This window comes from Notolepis coatsorum, assembly GCF_963971535.1.
Source record: "Notolepis coatsorum genome assembly, chromosome: 9".
In the NCBI taxonomy this organism is placed as follows: Eukaryota; Metazoa; Chordata; class Actinopteri; order Aulopiformes; family Paralepididae; genus Notolepis; species Notolepis coatsorum.
Genome location: NC_140173.1, coordinates 104,977,897 through 105,000,081, shown reverse-complemented (window position 1 = coordinate 105,000,081; position 22,185 = coordinate 104,977,897). Strand labels below are relative to the sequence as shown.

Here is a 22,185-nt window from a genome sequence, read left to right as displayed (position 1 = left end):
AGGGGAGAAGAAGGAGGGTGCACAGAGCTGTCCGTGTAGTAATTGTAGGTGAAACAGGATGGATATATAACCTTGATTTGCCGGCACCGTACTAGGAGTGTCTCCCGAGCTCGTTAGTTTTCTGCTTCCAATATGCATACGCCATAATTGGCTCATAAACGACTAAAAAGACATTCAGTTCTACTACAGTTTTCCCATCGGGCTTAGTCTAATCTAATGACATGTCTCTCGTTTTAAGTCCTTTTTTCAATTACGTGGGACTGGATACAAATATAATTAATTATTTTATTTAACTGTTACTTATATATATATATACAGGTGCAGCTCAATAAATTAGAATATCGTGGAAAAGTCTATATATTTAGCTGTATTGATGCAGCAATTTGTGCAAAAGGAGCCCCAACCAAGTACTGAGTGAACATACATGAACAAACTTTTCAGAAGGCCGACATTTCTATATACAAAAGGAAAAAAAAATTATTGGTGATACAGAATTTTGGGCTTTCATGAGCTGTAAGACATAATCATCCAAATTAAAAAAAATAAAGGCTTGAAATATTTCACTTTGTGTGTAATGAATCTATAATCTATGAGAGTTTCGCTTTTTTAATTGAATTACTGAAATAAAATAACCTTTCCACGATATTCTAATTTATCGAGCTGCACCTGTATATATATATATATATTGTGACAACCCTGTTGGTGTTCAGACTCGCCACAGTTCAAAAACAGACAAATTTGAATGTCCACACATCAGCAATATCAATCAATAAGAATATGTATTGATTATGGGCAGAATTCAGTTCGATAGGCAAAGAGAATGGTCGTAATACAGTCCGATGGTCAAAACACAAAACAGGTTCTTGTACAAAAAGAAGGGATTGTTCAATACTCAGAGTAGTCGTCCGGTCCAGGGTCAGTACACAAGGGGGTTTCTCAGCCAGTCTAGGGTCCAGTACACAATGAACACCTTCTCGCCTTCACCTCTCCTCTCACTACCTCTCACCCCACAAAACTCCAAATATAACAATCTCTCTCTCTCAATACAACCACCCCAACCTCACCTCCACTCAATTTACCTCTGATTAACCTAGTGTATTTGTAGTGTGTCTGGGGTGTGTGAACGTGAGATGTGGGTGAACTAATGATGCACAGGTGTGTTCTATCTGTACTAATCAGCTACCTAATTGTTTCTACTCCTTCCGTGGCAATAATATCTCCCGTCCTTCACATATCCATGAGAGGGGGGGTGATATCTGCCACAATATATATATATATTATTTTTTGTTATACAGGGTATCACTTGTCGAGAACATTCCAGAAGATGTGGATTGGGACGATGGTACGTCCCACCTGCCCCTCTCAGTGGGGCTCAACAGCTTGTTGGAGCAGGCTGTCCGGGCCGTGGAGATCGTCTCCCCTCGGTGGGAACTCAACTCCTCTGACTATGAATCCAGCTTCCTGCCCGCTGCCAGGCAGGTGAGATCACAGCAAGCCCGAGACGGACACTCCTGACGTGTGCCATTTATTTCATGATTTAGCATTTAGCATTTCCTAGCAGATAACACTTTGAGAGTTAATCTACAAATAGGAGACAGTTTTGACAGCACAATATTGACGTAACTAATAGATTTGCTGGGATTTCAATGTATTACAGTTTTAAGATATACAGTACGTAAGGTTATTCTATAACCCTAGTTATATGAGTATAGCGAGCGCTCTGCTCTATTGGAACTATCCCTTTATCCAGTCTAATATTGAATAATTGTCTCCACATGCACACACCCATCTGCCTGGCCACACCCACATCCGCTCCTCTACATAAGCGGGGTCGTGGCCACACCATCAGCTCCTTCCCAAGTCTTTCACCACCGAAGGCGAAGACCACGGGGTCCTCAGTGAGTCAGAGCAGAGCGCTCGCTATACTCATATAACTAGGGTTATAGAATAACCTTACGTTATATTATCGTATAGCTTACGCTCTGCTCTATTGGAACACAGGAGCTGAGCAGAGCGGAAGCTCGACAAATGTACCCGCTGAGGCCCCCCACAACCATCAGAACCGGGGAGGACCCAAACCCCCTGGACCCCCCTAGAGGAGGACGGGAGGGAATCGGATCCGACTGTGTGAAGAGGGTTTAGCACCTCAAATGCACAGGGTGAGCAGACCGTGGGACTTACCTTCACACAGAAGGACCCGCAACCACTCAGGCGCGCATCCCACATGCCACCAGGGAACGGACGGGAAGCAAAACACCCCCGTCACAGTCCCCAACATCACAGGGTCGAAGGTCAAGAACCCAACCCTGTGGCAAGGCCGTAGCAGCGGAGCGCGGAGGAAGACCCAGCCCTAGGAACAACCTGAGGGCCAGGACCCCCCGAAAAAGGGGGCCCGGTGAGGTCAACGATGCCGTAGCATCGGGACCCCACCAGACGGTCACTGGTGACACCACCCCCCACATCGCCAGCGTATCGGACAGGGCCTAAATCAAGAGTAGGCCCTTCCCCCCTTTGGCACGCCACTCTGAAGCACTCTAGCTTACTGCACCTGGTATTCCCAGGGGGTCTCCCCTCCAAGAACTAACCAGGGCCGAACCTGCTTAGTTTCCGAGATCTGACGAGATCGGGCGTGTCCAGGTTGGCATGGCCGTAAGCCCCAAGAGGCTACCCCCCCACAATACTGTGGGACCAGACAGCGTGCCGGGGAGACAACCCCCAAAAGGGGGTTGATCCCTCAATCCAGGCAACTGGCCAGAACTCGACCTGTGCCTGGAGCACTGCGGACTAGACAGGCGCCTAAGGGGTCTACTCCAGCGGGGTCAAGGTTCAAAGGAGAGGCAGACAAAATTGGCAGACGTCATGAAAGATGCGGGGGCACACTCTCGGGCCCGGCCTCAACCCGAGAGTCGACTCCGCTACCAACACACCGGAGAACCAACCACCTCCCTATGATTAGTTTAACAGGAGGCGGTTGTTCCCTTAACCCACCAAGAAAACTTAGAAACATAACTGCGCGTATACACAGGCTATACAAGCAGTACAAGTGTTTCAGTTTTCAAAGGGTTAACCCAGGCCAACAGGTAGACGAGAACGAGTCCGGACCTGGCCTGGCGGACCGGGACCTACACAGGGATGCCTAGAGGGGTTGACAGCAACCACCTCGACAGCCCCCTCCCATCCCTGCCCAGCAGGGGGAGGGAGGAGTGAAACAAATGGAGAAGGACCAGGCCCCCTAACACAGTGCAAGGTACAACACAGTATGGACCAAGCACGTCACTGTTATGGGCAAGTCGTAGTGGCATACATATGACACACACATCCACGACATCAATCCCTGCGAAGCCCGGACCGACCCGGCATTTTCCCCCCGGAAAAGCACAAAGTCCTTTGGGGTACCAGAACAGCAGATCTGCGCCCCGGCGGACAACGGGTTAAATGACCTGATCCGGCGCGACCAGAACCAGTCCTGCGTCCTAGTCATGCCGCCATCCCCAGTCCTAAGAGGGGGGTAGGTACACGTGTCGATTTAAAACATCACAGAGGGCGCCACCAAGATGGACAGAACGTGAATGCGCTGCTACTGGCAGCCCACCTCATGGGCGTGAGACCCCTCCGCCAATGTAATGATCTACTCCGTCATCTCCCCCCGGAGATGTACGTGAGTCATCGAGTCTAACCTAGTGCACTGGCGCTCGGTAGAGATAAAAAATCTCCTTCCTAGTCGCCCGCATAAAAAACGCTGTTTCTATGAATTGGGCAACCAAGGCGCGCCGGCCCATAACATGGTTCCACATTGGAAGCACCCAGGGCCAGCGTTATATGCACGTCAAGAACCCGAAACACATCAATGGTGAATTCTATTAAGAAACACCAGACAACGTTCCCTCCATGCTGTCTGGGACGAGCAGCAGGAAGCCGGTCAATAAGACACAGACACAGGCCTTATATGACGCGTCTGAGGGCAACCCCGTCAATTCTGCTCCTTACATAAGAGGGGAAGACAGAAGTTCCCCCAGAGAGACCTCTACATGAGTACAATTGAAAAAGATACATGCAATAATAATTGGGCCAAGTGACCAACGGCCCAATACACACTGTAATAGAGAGCAGAGCAGAAAACGAACAGTTTTCGAATGCATCGCATCATCCAACTTTGACAAAGACAGCGGTCTGCAGCACAGAGCCTGTAACCTCACGGATGTCTCCTGGCCAATAGGAAAACGTGCCCAGTGACATATCCCATGGCCGGGGGGAAATACCGTGACCCACCCATCCTAACATGGAGTGGAACCAGGGAACCCCCCCCCCCCCCCCTTCCCCCTTCCTGTGACGCGCTGCCCCTCAGCCGACAGGGAACTGACAGGCAGGAGTAAAGGGGGGGGGGGGGGATTTATTAGCCCACCCCTTACGACCCCTCACCCCTTATACGATGCAACAACAAAGCAGAGCCATGACACCAGTCGTAGCGTGCTACATGAAAGCGCATTATACCTGTTAGGGTAACAGCTTCACATTCTGCACGCCAGCCACAGACGATAACCTCGTCTGTGCAAAAACTGCCTTTATACATGGCTTCAGGCTCATGTGCAAACTTGCCACCTGAATTTTTTACACCTTTACCCTAAACCTAAAGTAACAAAAACACAGACCAAGACAGGGGCCAAAGGCCTTGGTACAAGAGCTACACATGTAAACTTCTGTAGGCCAACACCTAACCCAGTTGTGGATTCAATGCCACGTTTACTTAAACGTGAACACGATACACACAACCCTCTAGCACAATAAAAAAGGGCAAAAGTTGCAAGAGGAACGCTGTTTTTTATGATGAGAGAAGACATAAGTCCTCGATCAAGTGCTGGCCACAGGCATTGCTAAGTCTACATAACAGCGACCAAAAAAATTTCAGAGAAATTGCCTCTCTAAGCAAGAGCACAACCCCAGCAGAAGCTGAGGGATTTACACTGTATCCCCAAAAATATAGTGAATCAACACACATTTTGTAAACAAAATCATATTTGAGGGGTGGAGGGGGGGGGGGGGGGGGGCAGGGGCAAACCGGGGAATAATCTCACCCACCCCCTCACCACCTCACCCCTGATACGACGCCAAATGTGTAGAGAAAAAGCTTTACATCATGCACGCCAGCCACAGCTGAAAACCTTGTTTGAAAACAGCTTATGTGTGAAAAAAACTTGCCACTTGTTATTTTCATCATTACCCTCAAGTAAAGAATAACAAGCTAAGAGATGGACTCAGGCCGTCAATCATATGCCACTATGTACAGCATTGTAGGGTAACACCCAGCCAGTTGTGGGCTCAGCCACGTTGTCTAAACGTTACATGAACACACACCAGTTCACCTTTACTCACATAAAAACAATGCTGTTTTTAGGTAGAGAGAAGACATAAGCCTTGGCCAACGCTAACCTAAGCTATACAAAAGCGACCAAGACAATTTTCACACCACATGTCGTATCTCCAAATGTAGTGAAGTAACATATGTTTTGTTAAACAAAGACATCGTTATTAACCAAAACATTCGGGAGGGGGAGGAAGGAAGAGTGGGGTAATGTCCAATGGACATCTTACCTGCACCAACGAACGCAGGACGAAAGGCCGTAACACAGGTTGGTCCACCACGTTGATGAAGGCCTCTCGCTGGCAAGGCCAGAAGAGGCAATGGCCGGGGCCTCGCTCCAGCGTGACGCCCCCTTCCTGCAGCCGGTCATGGCGCAGGCCCGACGACATCTACTGCCAGAGATGACGTCGTAGTCAGAGTGCCAGGGCCCACTTTTCTCACTGTGAGGGCTGTGGGTGTGTGTGTGTGTGGGTCATGAGCAGATAATAGGGACTCTTAAAGTTATACGTAAAACGGATAACCACTAACTGCTTACGCAGACGTTTTAGGAGAAGGGGAAAAATAAACGACACAAAACAACCTTTACAGTTGGAAGCCTCAAAGTGAGTATTCAAGAAAATAAGTAATGTCCAAAAAAACAGGACGACACTCATTAAAGAGGTATTGTAGAGAAAATAAATAAGCCACAAAGGCAACTCCTAAAAACAGAGTTTATATTGCAAACATAAAACAATAAACCTCCACCAAGGGAGTTTGTGCAAAGGGCAGTTCCAAAAGAACAAAAGAAAACACTACCATAAAGGACTCAGCCTTTATAAAATAAAGTGTAAACTAAGCCAGTAGACGAAAACAAGTATAGCTACAAAAGAAGGCTAAATGCTGAATAGGGCAGCACTACACTTAAATATAAGAAGCCTGACCAAAAGTATAGCCAGCACAAGGAAAATGAAAAAGCAGCTGACACAGCAATCTCCAAACTTAAATAGACTCCACATGGCCATAGGCACAGCTGCACTGCATCAGGTGCAATCAAGCCCACACACCTGCCGACCCATGAGGCAATTAACCACAGGGAACAGGGATTGACAGCTATCCCTCACAGAGAGGTGAAATAAAGCAAAAATAGACAGCTGTCCCTCACAGAAAGGTGAAATAAGGCAAAAACCATGACACTCACGGCTAGCGCCAATGGTTGTAGCACAAGCTAAACAGCTAACTCTAGGCTAACTGATAGCATCAAGCTAACGTTTCCAGCCGAGCGCAGCCTCCATATTCTCATAACGAAACACGAAGCTCACTTCCCTCGCGGAGGTTTTTTTCATCTTGAAAAGCGGGGCCAGCACGGCGGCAGAGGGTATCCGTTTGTCCAGAGACCCGGGGAATTGAACCGCAGATTCGGAATCACGGTCCCAGGAAAAACAAGCTACGACTTCACTGAGGAGGAGCTAATGTTATCGTGGGGCATCAGACGAGAACCCCCTCCACGCCGCTAAGGGGAAGCGAAAAGGATTCTAGCCTGGAGCCGACCTTCGTAAGCTGTGCAGTTGACCCCCCACAACTGCCACACCTGGCGCCCGCGTCGCAAAAAACATCACCCGCCCAGAGAGGCCGTCAGCCCCCACACAGCCGACCGCCTCCCAAGCATAGTGTCCAGCTGCAGAGCCGGAGACAATGCCGGCGGGGATTGCTCAGTGACGTGCGCCCCTACTGCGAAGCACCGGTGGAGGTCAGAATGATCATCATCTTCTAGACACTCCGGTGGCGAAGACATTATCGCTGTATTTCCTCAAAAAATTGTGAGAGAGAGAACAAAGATATAATGTCAACGCAGCTCCTCTTCTCCAATAACTATTTCGGCACTAAATTGAAGTGGTGTATACAGGCACTTTTTCGGTGGTGAAAATAGGGAAGGAGCGGATGTGGGTGTGGCCAGGCGGATAGGTGTGTGCATGTGGAGAAAATTATTCAATATTAGACTGGATAAACGGATAGTTCCAATAGAGCAGAGCGTAAGCTATACGATAATATAACTATAGGTTTCATCTCACTGCATTAGAAGTTCAAAGGTTGCTCTATTTGGATTTTCTTCACATGATAAGCTGTTTCAATGTGTTGCTTACTTGCTTCTATGTTCTGTAGCATACAGTAGGTAGTTTGTTGGGGGCATTACTATTTAAGACTATTTTGACTTCTTGCCATTACTGCAGAATGCCCCTATCTTGAACAAATTCTGTGTTCATAGGTGTATATGTGTTGTAGGTGTTTTAGCTGATATTAGCTTACCTTACTAAACACCATTCAAACTGCCATTGGTGTTGAAGAGGGGTGTAAAATACTCCATGAGACTTTAAAGTTGCTAGGCATATGTAATTCATCCTTCTTATGAACTTGTTTAACTTTAACATTCTACAAGCCGGTTGGTTTTTCATAACTTGTAGAGCAATACAGTAACATTGGCGAAGATAAATGGTACAGTGATTTCCACAACATTAAATTACTTTCAAGTTTCATGGAGCATATTTTCAACCCTTTTCAACATCAATGGCAGAGTGAAAGTAGACTGATATCTACCAAGAGATACACTTTATACATTATGAACATGACATTTGAAAATGTAGTGGTATCAGCCTTTAATTTATGGATCATTATTCTAATATCAGCTTAAAAATATTATTTGAAAGCTCTAGGAACATACTGTATTACCCACTACCGCCTGACACTGTGATTGTTATTTTGGACAGTATTGTAACATTGTTTTATTGTTGCCTCAGGGCAGCTCTGGCTGCAATTGTAGCTTACCACCACCGGTATGACTGTGTATGAATGAATAATGGACTCTGTGAAGCGCTCTGGGTGTCATGAAGAGCGCTATATAAATCCAATCCATTATTATTATTATTATTATTATTATTATTATTATTATTATTATTATTATTATTATTATTATTATTATTATTATTATTATTATTATTATTATTATTATTATTATTATTGTATAGTATTTTATGTTTCTCTTTTATTACTTGTGTGATTTTATATTTGCTTCCACTACTGCACCTTAAGTTTGAGTCCCAAATATTGTTGTATGCAAATATAATTACAATAAAGTATATTCTATTATATTCTACTACAGGTACTCAGCTTGAGTTGGCTCTCTGTTCCCTAAACAGATTGGAACAGAAACAATAGTCTTCAGAGTAGAGGATCAATAACTTATGACAGCTTTCTATTTGTTGCCAAAATACCACTTCAGACCAAGTTCAGAGTTACTATTTTTGTTATGGACTTGAATCGATGGGTTGAATTTATTATCACACACACACACACACACACACACACACACACACACACACACACACACACACACACACACACACACACACACACACACACACACACGCACAGCATGCAGAGACTGTGACTGCCTGGTTTTAAACAGGATACATACACACATACAAACAAAACACACACACACACACATACACACACACCCACACGCAAACACATGCATGCTCAAGAAAACACACACACACACACACACACAAACACGCGCACATGCACATGCACACATACGGCATGGTCATGCTGGACCTACAAAAGGCCTTCGACACTGTCAATCACTCCATTCTGATTGACAAGCTAAAAGCAATTGGTTTTGATAGCTTATCAGTGAGCTGAATACAATCATACCTGGAGGGCCTGGTCTACAAGATACACTATACGACTAAGGTACCCATGTACATGTCAAAATACTTCCCAAAGGTCAGTGAATACCACAACCACTACACCAGAGGAAGCTCAACAAATCATGTTAAACCCAGATTCGGCTCAAACAAGGGACTAAACACGTTTCGCAATTATGCCACATCAATGTGGAACGCCCTACCCAAAGCTGTAAAGGAATGTGAATCCCTACCCACATTCAAAACTAGAGCACCTACGGGAGGCTGCAATTCGAAACTGGCCACCGTAAATGCCCAAAACCCCCACCACCTCCTAATAGACAGTCTCCTCCCCACGCATGTATATATTCCCTCCCCGCCGTATGGATATTTCCCTCCCACCCACCCACCCCCTCCTAATGTACAGTCCCCTCCCCATCATATGTATATACTCTGTCAGGATCTAGGGGTAACAGTACTGTATATTTGAATACCGTTTATGTCACAAATGTATCAGTACTAAATACCTATATGTCCCTATGCCATAAATGTCATGTATGTTGTGTATGTCATAAATGTCTATATGAATTGAAAATGGGGGACCCTGATGGAAACAAGACAAATGTCTTTTTCAGGTCTGCATCCCCTTAACAATTGTGTGTATTGAGCCGTACTGTATTGTACCCATTCTGCAATCTGTTAAATAAAGTTTTCATTAATTCATTCATTCACACGTACACACACATAACCACACAGAGGGAGAATAGGATATACAGTGTAGGTGTAATGAGTGTCTGGTGTTGATGGTGATGTAATAGCTGCTAGGGGCCTCTGGCTGTGTAGAACTAATGGCCTCATCCTGCAGCAATCTCTTCCCAGACAGAATTAGACCTCACTTTAACCATGGCATGGTGATTGGGCTAGAGAAGGGAATAACACACAATAACATTTTTAACGCACTATTTTCAACCTGAATCCTACAGTATAGTTCTGTTGTGAGGAATAAAACGTCCCGAGAGCTCGGCCGCACCCCACCCCCACAATGAATGGGTATTGCTTCTTTCAGTTATCGCAGTGGTTGTTTGGCCCAGTCTCCTCTAGACTCTCTGGATCATCAGTATCGGTAGCCTCCATCCATGTTCCTTTAGCTGTGTGGCGGCTAACGCTATCCTAGGGTGCCTTGTAGCTGAACTTCAAAGCTTCAATGCAGTCTGATTGGTTCCCCTTGCTTTGACTTGCTTTTGGTATGGAATAAAAAAAAAATCCAGATTTTTCTCTCTAAAGTAACAAGTCTATGTTAGAAATGTAGTGGAGTAAAACGTTGATAGTTGCTTTGAAATGTAGTGGGAGTGAAAAGTAGATCTTTGCTTTGACATGTAGTGGGAGTGAAAAGTAGATAATTGCTTTGAGTAAAAAGTTGAAAACCATAGATAAAAAAGAAAAACTTATACTTCATTATTTTCCAACTCCGGCATTGGGATGTTAGTTCTGCTGGCGAGGTGTAGCACATTGTGTAGAACTGAAGACCCTCTCTCCTGTGATCCTCCAGGGCAGAGCTCTGCTGTCTAAACTTCAGGGGCTGAAGGCCAGAGGTGTCCAGCTGAAGATCGCCAGTGGGATAACCGACTCTGCTGAGCTCAGGAACCTCGACAGACACAGTCAGATCTCACCCTTAACAGTACCAACACACATACACACATGCGTGCGTGCGTGCATGCATGCGTGTGTGTGTGTGCCATTCTTCAAGATGTAGGCTAGAGTGTTACTCCAACTTAACTATTTGAATAGGTACCCTATTAAATTGTATTTCCTGTATTCTGTACTTGTACCATGTGAAACTAGATATCTTGAGGAATCTGTAGATACCATATCATGCTAGCCACCGGGAAAGAGGGCAGATATGGCTCCAAAGTCAAGCATAATGTTGATGGGGGAGGGGAATGGGCATGGCCATTTTCAAAGGGGTCCCTTGACCCATGACCTCTCATCTCAAGATATCTGATTGATGCTCTGAATGGGCTCAATGAAGACACAGGATTCTCCCCTTTATTGCCCAATTTATTGTTCAGGGGTGAGGGGGGGGGGGGGGGATCAACGTGTTCCACAGATTAAAGGTCCCCTGTCTTATAAATTGCCTTTTCCAGTGTTTAGCATTGTTTTCTAGCAATAGGGGTTTGTATCAATGGGGTCTGTGTCTCTAATTCTCATTTTGGCTGATTGCTCCAATTCAGTTGAGACAAGATCCTCCGCCAGTGAACTAAGCCATTCTGATTTGACTCGCTATCTAGGTAGCAAGGAGCTGATCTGCATAACTAACGCCCCCTCTATGGTTGTAGCCACAGTCAACCATTCGCTCAACAACAGAGCGAGTGGAAATACTGACCCTTCCTCAAACGGGTTGATGTGGCGCGGGTGCCGACAGAGAGAGCAGAGAACGAGCAAGCGAGAGAGAGGGATATGGAGCATTACACACACTCCCCAACCGCGCGCGTGCGGGAAACACACACACGCAGTCGGGACACAGACCGTGACGAGCAAGCGAGAGAGAGAGAGAGGGAGAGGGAGAGAGAGGGACACAGAGCATTTTACACACACTCCCCGACCGTGCGCGTGCGGGAAACACACACACGCAGTCGGGACACAGACCATGACGAGCGAGCGAGAGAGAGAGAGAGAGATAGAGAGGGAGAGGGAGAGAGAGGGACGCGGAGCATCTTACACACACTCCCGACAGTTACACACACACGCGCAGTCGTGACCGCGCGCAAAACGCTCCACATCCCTCCCTCTCCCCCTCCCTCTCCATCCCTCTCCCCCTCCCCCCCTCCCGCCCACTCGCTCTCCGCTCTCTCCCCGCCGGCATTCGCGTCACATGAACCTGTTGCAAAATATCATAGCGCACACGCACACTCCCACGCGTATTCCGATCCGTGCAATATTATTCACAGGGGTATATAATGTCATTTGAAACAAGTTACCAATGCATTGTCCCGTGGGATTATGCCCCCCCCCCCCCCCCCCCCCCCCCCGCGGCGAAATGAATTAGTATCCCCCTCAATCTCTCTATGTCTCTCTCTGTCTGCCAGTGTGACTGTCATTCAAAGCGCTTTGCGAGTATGGGCAGAGCCCAGCCCAAAACAGCTTGAAATCTGTGGAAAAAGTGGAAAAATGCTGCTTTAGAGTACTTGATTAGAAATACAAAACAATGAATTTTTTTTTAAACCTGACAGATGTGTTCCATAGACTCACAGGAATTGTGTAACATTGCGCAAATAGTGAAAGGAATAGCAAAACATGGGACCTTTAAAGGAAATCAATATGGGACCTTTAAGTCAGATGTTTCATTGAAGAACATCGATAGTTAGTTAAAGTGTCTCTCCCTCTCTCTCCCTCTCCCACCCCCCCCCCCTCTCTCTCTCTCTCTCTCCCTCTCCCGCCCCCCCCCTCTCTCTCTCTCCCCCCCCCCCCCTCTCCCCTCTCCCTCTCTCTCCCCTCTCCCGCCCCCCCCCCTCTCTCTCTCTCTCTCTCTCTCTCTCTCTCTCTCTCTCTCTCTCTCTCTCTCTCTCTCTCTCTCTCTCTCTCTCTCTCTCTCTCTCCCTCTATCTAGGTGCTGAGGTCCACTATGTGAACATGACAGCACTGATTAAAGGCCGCCTCCTCTCCTCCTTCTGGGTGGTTGACAGGAAGCACCTGTACATCGGCAGCGCCACCATGGACTGGAGGTCCCTGGCCATGGTAAGTTACCAGGTGTCCAGGTGTTCCCAATCAACTGGTCTGTAAGGTGTCCCGAATTTTATAGTTACGTCTCACACACACACACGCACACACACACACACACACACACACACACACACACACACACACACACACACACACACACACACACACACACACACACACACACACACACACACACACACACACACACACACACACACACACACACACACACACACACACACACACACACACACACACACACACACACACACTACCAAAATAGAAAGTGGCCATTCTTTCATCTCCTTCTTCAAAGCTGACTTGAGTATCTTGGATAATTCAATGAAACAGGAGGTTTTACTTGTTAGCCGGCATGGTCTATGTTTAGACACCCACACAAAGGGCCTTGTTTTGGGGGAAGATGGGTGGTGGGGAACAGGAGCAAACAGGACTCAAGGTCACTGGGGAATAGGGGTGTAAATAGGGGTGTAAAGGTACACATATCCGTACCGAACCGTTTCAGTACTGGACCCTTACCAGTACGGCTGTGTACCGAACAAATACAACGGTATGTTAACCACTAACGCCCACCAGGGGCTGTTTTTTTCACAATCTAATATAATAATAATACTTTTATATATTTTTTTACAAGTCAATTATTAATTAAACGTTGACAGCCCTACAAGTACTGTACAATTAGTTACTGCACACTACATCACCCCTGAGTGAAACATGTAAAGCCAAACTTTTCCCCTATTTTTTTTTTTTTTTTTCTCACTTTTTCTGTATTTTTGCTCCCATCCCAATTTAGTCGTTATGCCAATTCCCTTCTGGGTTGTTGCACGCATTGTCCCACTGTCGGCCTAGGGAGGGTGTAGAACTACCACATGCCTCCTCCGATACATGTGGAGTCAGCCAGCCGCTTCTTTTCACCTGACAGCGAGGACTCTCACTGGGGGAATGTAAGGCGCACAGAGGTTCACGCTATTTCCCCCCGATCCCCTCCCTGCTGAACAGGCGCCCTGACCGACCAGTAGGAACCGCAGTTTACAACGACCAGGACACATACCCCGCCGGCTTCCCACCCGCTAACACTGCCAATTGTGTTAGTAGGGACGACTGACCAAGCCGGAGGTACCGCTGACAGCTGGATTCGATCCCAGAGTCTCTGCGGTGGTAGGCGAGTGCATTCTCCACTGCGCTACCCAGCCGCACCCAAACTTTCCCCCTCTTTACCAAAAACCCATACCGAACCTTGACTTCAAAACCGAGGTACGTACTGAACCGTGGTTTTGTGTACCGTTACACCCCTACTGGGTAACGTTCTTCATTGTTAGTATAATCCACACAAACTACTTTCAATGGGGCAGCTTTCAGGTAAGGGCCGAATGTTGTTGCTGTAGGATAATTTTTTTTAATTGTTTATTTGTGACTAGGAGTGTAACGGTACACAGAAGCCACGGTTCGATACGTACCTCTGTATTGCGGTCACGGTTTGGTACGACCTCTGTACAACAGGAAAAAAATATTCATAATTATTATTATATATTTATAATAATAATAATAATTATTATTAAATAGAATAATATTCTATAGGCTTGCTGTGGTAGTCAGTGATACTGGTGTCATTCCGTGTTCAGGCATCCACTGAGTAAATTAATTGCCTACTGCCCCCTTAACAACTTATGCAACAAGTTAGTTTCAGTTTCACTTGTAGAGAGGATTTAACTTCATGTGAAGCCGAGACTGAAGAAGACTAGAGAACAGATGACATGTTACACAACAATGGCAGAGGATTTATCAATATTTTGGATTTAAACACAGTAGCAGCAACTGGAGAGGAGCTCAGATGATCAGTCCGAAAAAGTATGTAGTGCTTCTTTTCTTTCTTCTCCGATCAGCTGTGCCTGTGAGAGAAAGTCTGCGGGAGAAAGTTGGCATGTGTGTTTGCGTGTGAGTGTGTGTGTGTGTGTCTTTCCATTGGTTAACATTATTGGGCGAACAAGAAAACTAAAGAAAACTGTCAAATTGTAATGACCCTGCTGTGTTACAAAGATATAATTAATTCATGGTTTTGTTTTAGGGACACCTAGGCTGTAGACTAGTAAATGGGAGGGGAGGAGGGGAGAAACGGCCCAGTGCAGTGTCATGTGTTAATTTGTTCTGTCCGCTTGTCATCGTGCCTTTCTTTACAAGCTTCACTTGTAAAGACCTTGACCTCCCGCATTTCACTGTATGCTTGTATGCCGTGACAAATAAAACTCTTGACTTGACTTCAACGTTTTATTCATCATCTACATTTGGTTAAAGATCAATGTAAGCCAGTGTAAAGTAAAGTAAAGATATTGAGCATAGATTTGTAAAATGTGCAACCCTAGTTTCACCTAGTGGTATGAGACGTATTCTTCGTATGGCTGCTCGTACCGCACAGTACCATACCATACCGTAAATTCCCGGGACGAATACACGTACCGTTACTGGTTTTGAAAGGGTTCTGAACGATGTCTATGTTTTTCAATGTGTATATAATGTAAAATATTGGTGGGTATATAATGTAAAATATTGGTGGATGACAGCATACTCATAGTCATCTCAGAGGAGGAGGATAACAGAGAGAGAGTGCGTGTTAGGAGCTGACTAACCCCAGCAGATGAGGCTGTGCTGTTATCATCAACAGCTGATAGCCACAGCGTTTGTTTGGGGTAAGTTAATATCAACATCACCGCTGCCATAGTGATTTGGGTCAAAAGACAGCGTGTCACATAGCAACGAGAAGAGAGGCCGGGCCTGTCGTTGCTATGGCGAGAATATTATAATGTGAGTTTCCTTCCGGGGAAGTTAGATTCAGATACGACGCCCAGACAAGAAGAAGCTTGATCAGAGACTTTGAAACGATCCCCCCCCCCCCCCCCCCCCTTCCCTCGTGGGGAGGAGTGGAGGGGAGGACTGAAGTGCCACGACGACAGGCTTTTGGATAACAGCTAGGCCGCGACGACCACCGAGCGGGGTAACAGGAGATCATTAGAATAATGAATTTAGTTTCTTCCAAAGACTTTTCAAGGACAATACAGAACTGGTTTACATCTGATGACAAGGCTATGTTTATGAAAATAAACATGATGATCTGAGGAAAGAGATCACGTGCAGTGTCGTTTCTTCTGATTATGGATGTACTAATAGGGGTTGCAAGAAAAACACAACGCACAACAGAGAGAGTCATGAAGGAGATGATGAGATGAGATTGGCTGATTGCCAAGAATCCAACAGTTCCATAGGGTGACAAGACTTACTGTAACTGAGGGGTACAATTCCCTGACTGTATTGATAAGTATGGTATCATTAAACCACTACCGCTTTATGTACTTTAACTACTGGCCACACAGTACATGATATAGATATGATGAACACTTTCCCACCTGATGAAACCAAGTCCACACAAATGTATCCGTCGAATCTTTAATATATAGCAAAGGGTATATACAACGTTCACGTAATGACATTTATGATTTGAATGCACTTGTAAGGCAAATGAGTATTCGTAGGCAAATCAACATTGAATGTCCAATCTCTGGTTACACAGGAAGCAAGTATACAACCTGGTTCTTTAGGGAACTATAGCGATGGTACTTAATGATTATAGCTGGATACACTAAAGGGGGTCCCGCTGGTTGTAAGTCAGTAGGGGGGGGGGGGGGGTTAGGAGAGCCGCTGGCGATATCCCATCTGGCCAACGATTTCTTGGGAGAATTCAGAGTGCTGAACACGGTGCCCACAGAACCTTGGTCCACAGATGAATACAGTTGGGCCCTCTTGTAGACGGTAGCTGCCGGTCCACAACGAAGAGACGTGAGGCGACCTCACTCGGGTTAGAGCGCCGTCTCACCTGGACTCCTCTCGGGGGTAGTTCCAACACTTACCAGTGTTGGCTGTTATCCATGGCATAATCAAAGCACCCAAAGCAAGTAGATAATCCAAGCCGTGTAGGGCTCGCCGTCGTCCGGGTAAGGTAATCCAATGTGCAGGTCCACTCGTCCTTGCCCAGAACTCCTCGGATGAAAGCACCACACGTGGTCTGCCCAGCCTGGTTAAGACTCTAGATAACGCGAGGAAAACGATGGTGGTACTGCTCACTTTATAACTCTAACCGAACGATGCACCATACATAATAGACTATTATTAACTTAATAGAAATACGTCCCACTCGACGGTATAGTGCCAAACTATGACAATTCAACTATTAATCCACACGATGTCTCAATGCCATTCTGAGGCCAAGTTGACCATACTGCACCACACGTGTATCGTGGGTGAGGCTTAACGTCTTGCCACTAGGTTGGAGGGTAAAGAACTAAGGGCTAAGGGAAGTTCTACTTTACTTGCGCCATATATATATGCGCTGTGAACAAATAGTACCATTCGTATTTCGGCAGACGTATTCCTACGCGGAACCGGGGCTAGTAACGACATGTTCGTCGGCACGATTGAACTTGAACCAAGGGGCTTGGCTGCTGGCGCCAAGTTCTTGTCCAATGAGAGAATGAAACTATTATGGGCTGTTAGTAGACCAAAGGGATATTCAGTGTATATGTACAAGGAATATACAAGGGATATCAAACGATATACAAATACTATTAAATATATATCCATAAATAAATATATATATTCGGTTTAATCTGATCCTTCACAACACTTACCCAGCACTAAAACTGTAACTTTGACAATGAAAAACACCTACAGTACATTAGAGTTATCATGCTTTCATGTGACAGCTGGGAATACGGACAGTATTTCATGTATAAAACCTTGGGATTGTTTAATTGAATTTGTCTTGACTTTTTGAGTCACAGTCTTTATCCAGGGAGTGTCTTTTAGTCTATTCCTTAAGGAATTTAAACAAGCCACCTTGGGGATGCACACAGAGAGGATCAGTATAAACACTGCATGTACTCGGTGGGTGAACTATAGAGACATTGGAGCTCCCCATGTAGTTCACGCCATGCCTGGGGCAACAGATTAAATAATCACATGCTGATTATTGAAGTTTTAGACATCTCTCAGAGAAGGCTAGAGGGCACAGTGCAAGCCTGCCATATGGTATACTGGTAGGTTAGAGAAACAGGGTTGATCATAAAATACAAATCAAAGAGATTCAGGGCTACTGACCTCCCTGTGCTAGTCGCAGGAATGTTGCTGAGTGTTCTCTGCCGTGGTTATCTGAAAATGAACATATAATAATAATAATAATAATAATAATAATAATAATAATAATAATAATAATAATAATAATAATAATAATAATAATAATAATAATAATAATAATAATAATAATAATAACTTTATTTATATAGCACCTTTCATACAGGGGATTGCAGTTAAAAGTGCATTACATCAGTAATAAATACGACATAAAATCTGTGTAAAACAAGCAGCAAGAGCAAAGCATAATGTGGGATAAAATAATGCAGATATATTAATCAAAATCATATCAGAACCTCACGTTTCAATAGGCTTCTTTAATTTATGTAATCTGTTACAAAACATGATAAAGGTCATAGTATACACCCAGTGGATAGTGGGGCGTAGAAATAAAAGTAAAAATAAGTAAAACAATAGCAAGGGTAAAGTGAGCACAAAGTGCAGACATATAAAATCCAAACAAGCCACTTATGGTTTGATTCAGTTTTAGTAGAATAGAAAATACATGAAATGAGCACATAAAGTGCAGACATATAAAATAAATAAAAAATGTACAGTGCAATACAATTGTTCTGGATTACTGTTTAACAGTTCAAAGTCGTCTTTACCTTCTGTTTGGTATCTGCAGTTTAAAACCTGACAGTCTTCCCTCTTATATATCATATAATTAAGTTATTTTCTAGTAAGAGTTTTTAAAAGACACAGGAGTTAGTGTAAATGGAACTGGTCCCTTGAAGATAGTAATAGCATAACTTGCTGGTCACCGAGGATGAGAAGACGTGCATTTGCCAGTCCCTGCCACATGGTTATTTTATCTTACAGTATTTTACAATGGATGTGATTTTGTCAACATTTTGCATGTATTGTAATATGCATTTTCTTTAAATAATTAGAAAATTACTAATTATAAATAAATAAATAGATAAATAAATAAATCATTAAACAGACAGACAGACAGACAGACAGACAGACAGACAGACAGACAGACAGACAGACAGACAGACAGACAGACAGACAGACAGACAGACAGACAGACAGACAGACAGACAGACAGACAGACAGACAGACAGACAGACAGACAGACAGACAGATAGATAGATAGATAGATAGATAGATAGATAGATAGATAGATAGATAGATAGATAGATAGATAGATAGATAGATAGATAGATAGATAGATAGATAGATGACGTCTCTTGAAATGAAAACAAAGCGGGGGAGAGAACAGAGAGAAGAGAAAAGAGAGGAGGGAATGAGTGTGGTGTCACGTCACCCACTGTCAAGAGAGGTTGCCATGGCGCTGGGAGGAGGCCTGTAATTGGATGAGCCTGGCTTAGCCACTGCCTTGACCAGGGACATGAGAGGATACAGCCTGGAGGGCCATTGTGTGTGTGTGTGTGTGTGTGTGTGTGTGTGTGTGTGTGTGTGTGTGTGTGTGTGTGTGTGTGTGTGTGTGTGTGTGTGTGTGTGTGTGTGTGTGTGTGTGTGTGTGTGTGTGTGTGTGTGTGTGTGTGTGTGTGTGTGTGTGTGTGTGTGTGTGTGTGTGTGTGTGTGTGTGTGTGTGTGTGTGTGTGCATGTTCTTGTGTGTGTTTGTGTATGTGTTTGTGCATGCCCTTATGTATGTAAGGGAGAGATAAATTGGTGGAGACAGATTCAATGAGAGAGGATATGTCGATAGAGATGAACAAACAGGAAATATACTATACTGAGGATAATGACGGCGATGATGACTATTTGTAAAATGATTTACAGCTTTAGTCCTATAACCATATTACAAGGCAACAACACATAGTAAGTATAGGTATGTATTTATTCATGTATCCCTTTGAGACACACATACATGTTAAGCTCAGGGTCAGGGTCACTGTGACATGTCAGCAGGTCAGCCGGTCAAGCTCACGGTCAGCCGGTCACTGTGACATGTCAGCAGGTCACCAGGTCAAGCTCAGGGTCAGGGTCACTGTGCCACCGGAGCAGCTAGGCTGTCAGTGTCTTACTTTGACAGGGATGGGCATCATTGGCAGATGTACGGGGATCGAACCTGTGACCTTCCATTTGCGGTGGTTTCTCTAACCACCAGGCCTCCCTGACATGATAATGATGATGATGATGATGATGATGATGGTGATGATGATGATGATGATGATGATGATGATGATGATGATGATGATGGTGATGGTGAGCGTGATAATGATTATTTATGACATAGCGAAGATGTAACATGACAACAAAAACAAACAGAACATTTGACAGAAACATCAACTATAGTCAAAGCTATCCCCTAGCAACACAATTGACCTATCTCAAACCCTGCATTATTTTCTTGATCCTCCAATCGCAAATGGATCAAGAACGGGTCAATTCCATTGAAGCGGTCAAACAAACACTGTGACATAATACCGTGAATATGTAGACATTCTCTCAGTGATAATGCTTCTGTTGTGTGTTTTGCTTCCTCAGAGGAAGGAGCTGGGCGTGCTGGTGTATGACTGTAGCTGTCTAGCTCTGGATCTCCACAGAGTGTTCAGCCTCTACTGGGGCCTTCAGTACAAAGACTTCATCCCTTCATTCTGGTCCAAGCGCATCTTTGCCCTCTTCAACAGAGATGAGCCACTGGAGCTCACGCTCAACAGCACCAAGGCTCAGGCCTACATCTCTGTGAGTGACTGACCTTTTGCTCCAGATTAGGGATCATCATCAACCTTTATTTCTACTTGAAAAGACAATAGAGGTCACCCTCATTTTCAATGTCGTCGAGTCTTTACAGAGATTTCAATGCACACATTTCTACAATATAACAATAAATATGAATAACTATCTATTCAGGGGTCTCAAACCCGCGGCCCGCGGGCCAATTGCGGCCCGCTGGATGATATTTTGCGGCCCCCTACTTCACACCAAAGTAAAAAAATATATAAATCTTTTTTTTTATATAAATGTTTATTTTTATTTTATTTTATTTTTTTAATGTTGTGGGACTTGTACAGCACTTTGTTCAACTTTGTCAGTGCTGTAAAGTTTAAACCTTTTTAAATCTTCGACAAACAAAACACTTTGCTTTCATGAAATATTGTAAGCCATCATTTGAGGCTTTATAAAAGCAGCACAATGAACACAAATCTGTCAGTGCCGAGTCCGACCTCATCTTAAATAACAAACAGAGGCAGAGTTGATTTTGAAAAAAAATATATATATTTATAATATTTGATGCGGCCCAAGCCTCACCCAGACTCTACCTCCAGCGGCCCCCAGGTCAATTGAGTTTGAGACCACTGATCTATATAGTATAAAATGAACATATAGGCATAAAATCAGCACACAGATTGACAGATAAAAAAACAATGCTTAAATTGCAGACATAAGAATAGGTATAAAAGACAATACTGTACTGTACCTGCACTGTATATACTGTACATACTGTATATAGGTATACTGAACATTTTTGTTATTTACGTACTTGACTTTCTTGACTTTCTATTTTATACTTATATTATACTTATTTTATACTATCTTGTTATTATCTAGCACACTCTCAGGAGCAAAACAGAAAGAAGCATTTCATGTAAAGTATTCTGTACTTCTATATGACAACTAATAAAGAAACTTGAAACTTGAACTTGAACAATAAAAGTAGTGCAATGTAAACGTGCAGACTTAATAATGGCATAAAATAAGTACAAAAGTACAATGTCGCTCGAAGGCATGTGAACCCCCCCCCGGAACAGTCAGTCCCCCCAAAACACCCGACACATCAATCCCTACCACATCCCCATCCAAGACGCACCCCCCCGATAAAGCACGCCATGACTGAAGGAAAAACACAAAACAGCCTGTGTGCCACTCACTGAGTTATATGAGCATGAGTAAAGTTTTCCTAGATCAAGTACTCAGATGAATTACTCGAGTAGTGCTTGAGTAATTGTCTATTTCTATTTTGCATCTTAAAGTGCATGAGAGCAGCAATAACGAGATATTGCGCAGTCATACACACACACACACACAGATGCTACTGGTTTTATTATGTCTCACTCCAAGGACATAACAATGCACAGCAATATACCCAATGCTAATGCGTATTGTCAGATACCATTTGTAATAATGACATTACCTCCACTCTGTCTGCAGCAGGTCTTTCCACTCATGGAACGGCATGTCCGTATCAATAGTACTGATATGAACGCTACGTACTTCAGTAATCGATTACTCACGCCTGTCCCTACTCCAGATATGAAGGTTTTAAGTTCCAA

General features: G+C 44.4%; 1 protein-coding gene across 1 annotated transcript in view; it reads left to right on the top strand.

Moving 5' to 3' along the window:
- Positions 1 to 22,185, top strand: part of LOC311234706 (inactive phospholipase D5-like) — a gene marked incomplete at both ends in the record, with an annotated part of 538,433 nt that overhangs the window by 488,654 nt on the left and 27,594 nt on the right. The window contains 4 exons of the mRNA XM_084321948.1: positions 1,296 to 1,479; positions 10,571 to 10,679; positions 12,629 to 12,756; positions 20,399 to 20,596. Of these exons, the coding sequence (XP_084178074.1) occupies positions 1,296 to 1,479; positions 10,571 to 10,679; positions 12,629 to 12,756; positions 20,399 to 20,596 (619 nt within the window). The remainder of the gene's footprint in view (positions 1 to 1,295; positions 1,480 to 10,570; positions 10,680 to 12,628; positions 12,757 to 20,398; positions 20,597 to 22,185) is intronic.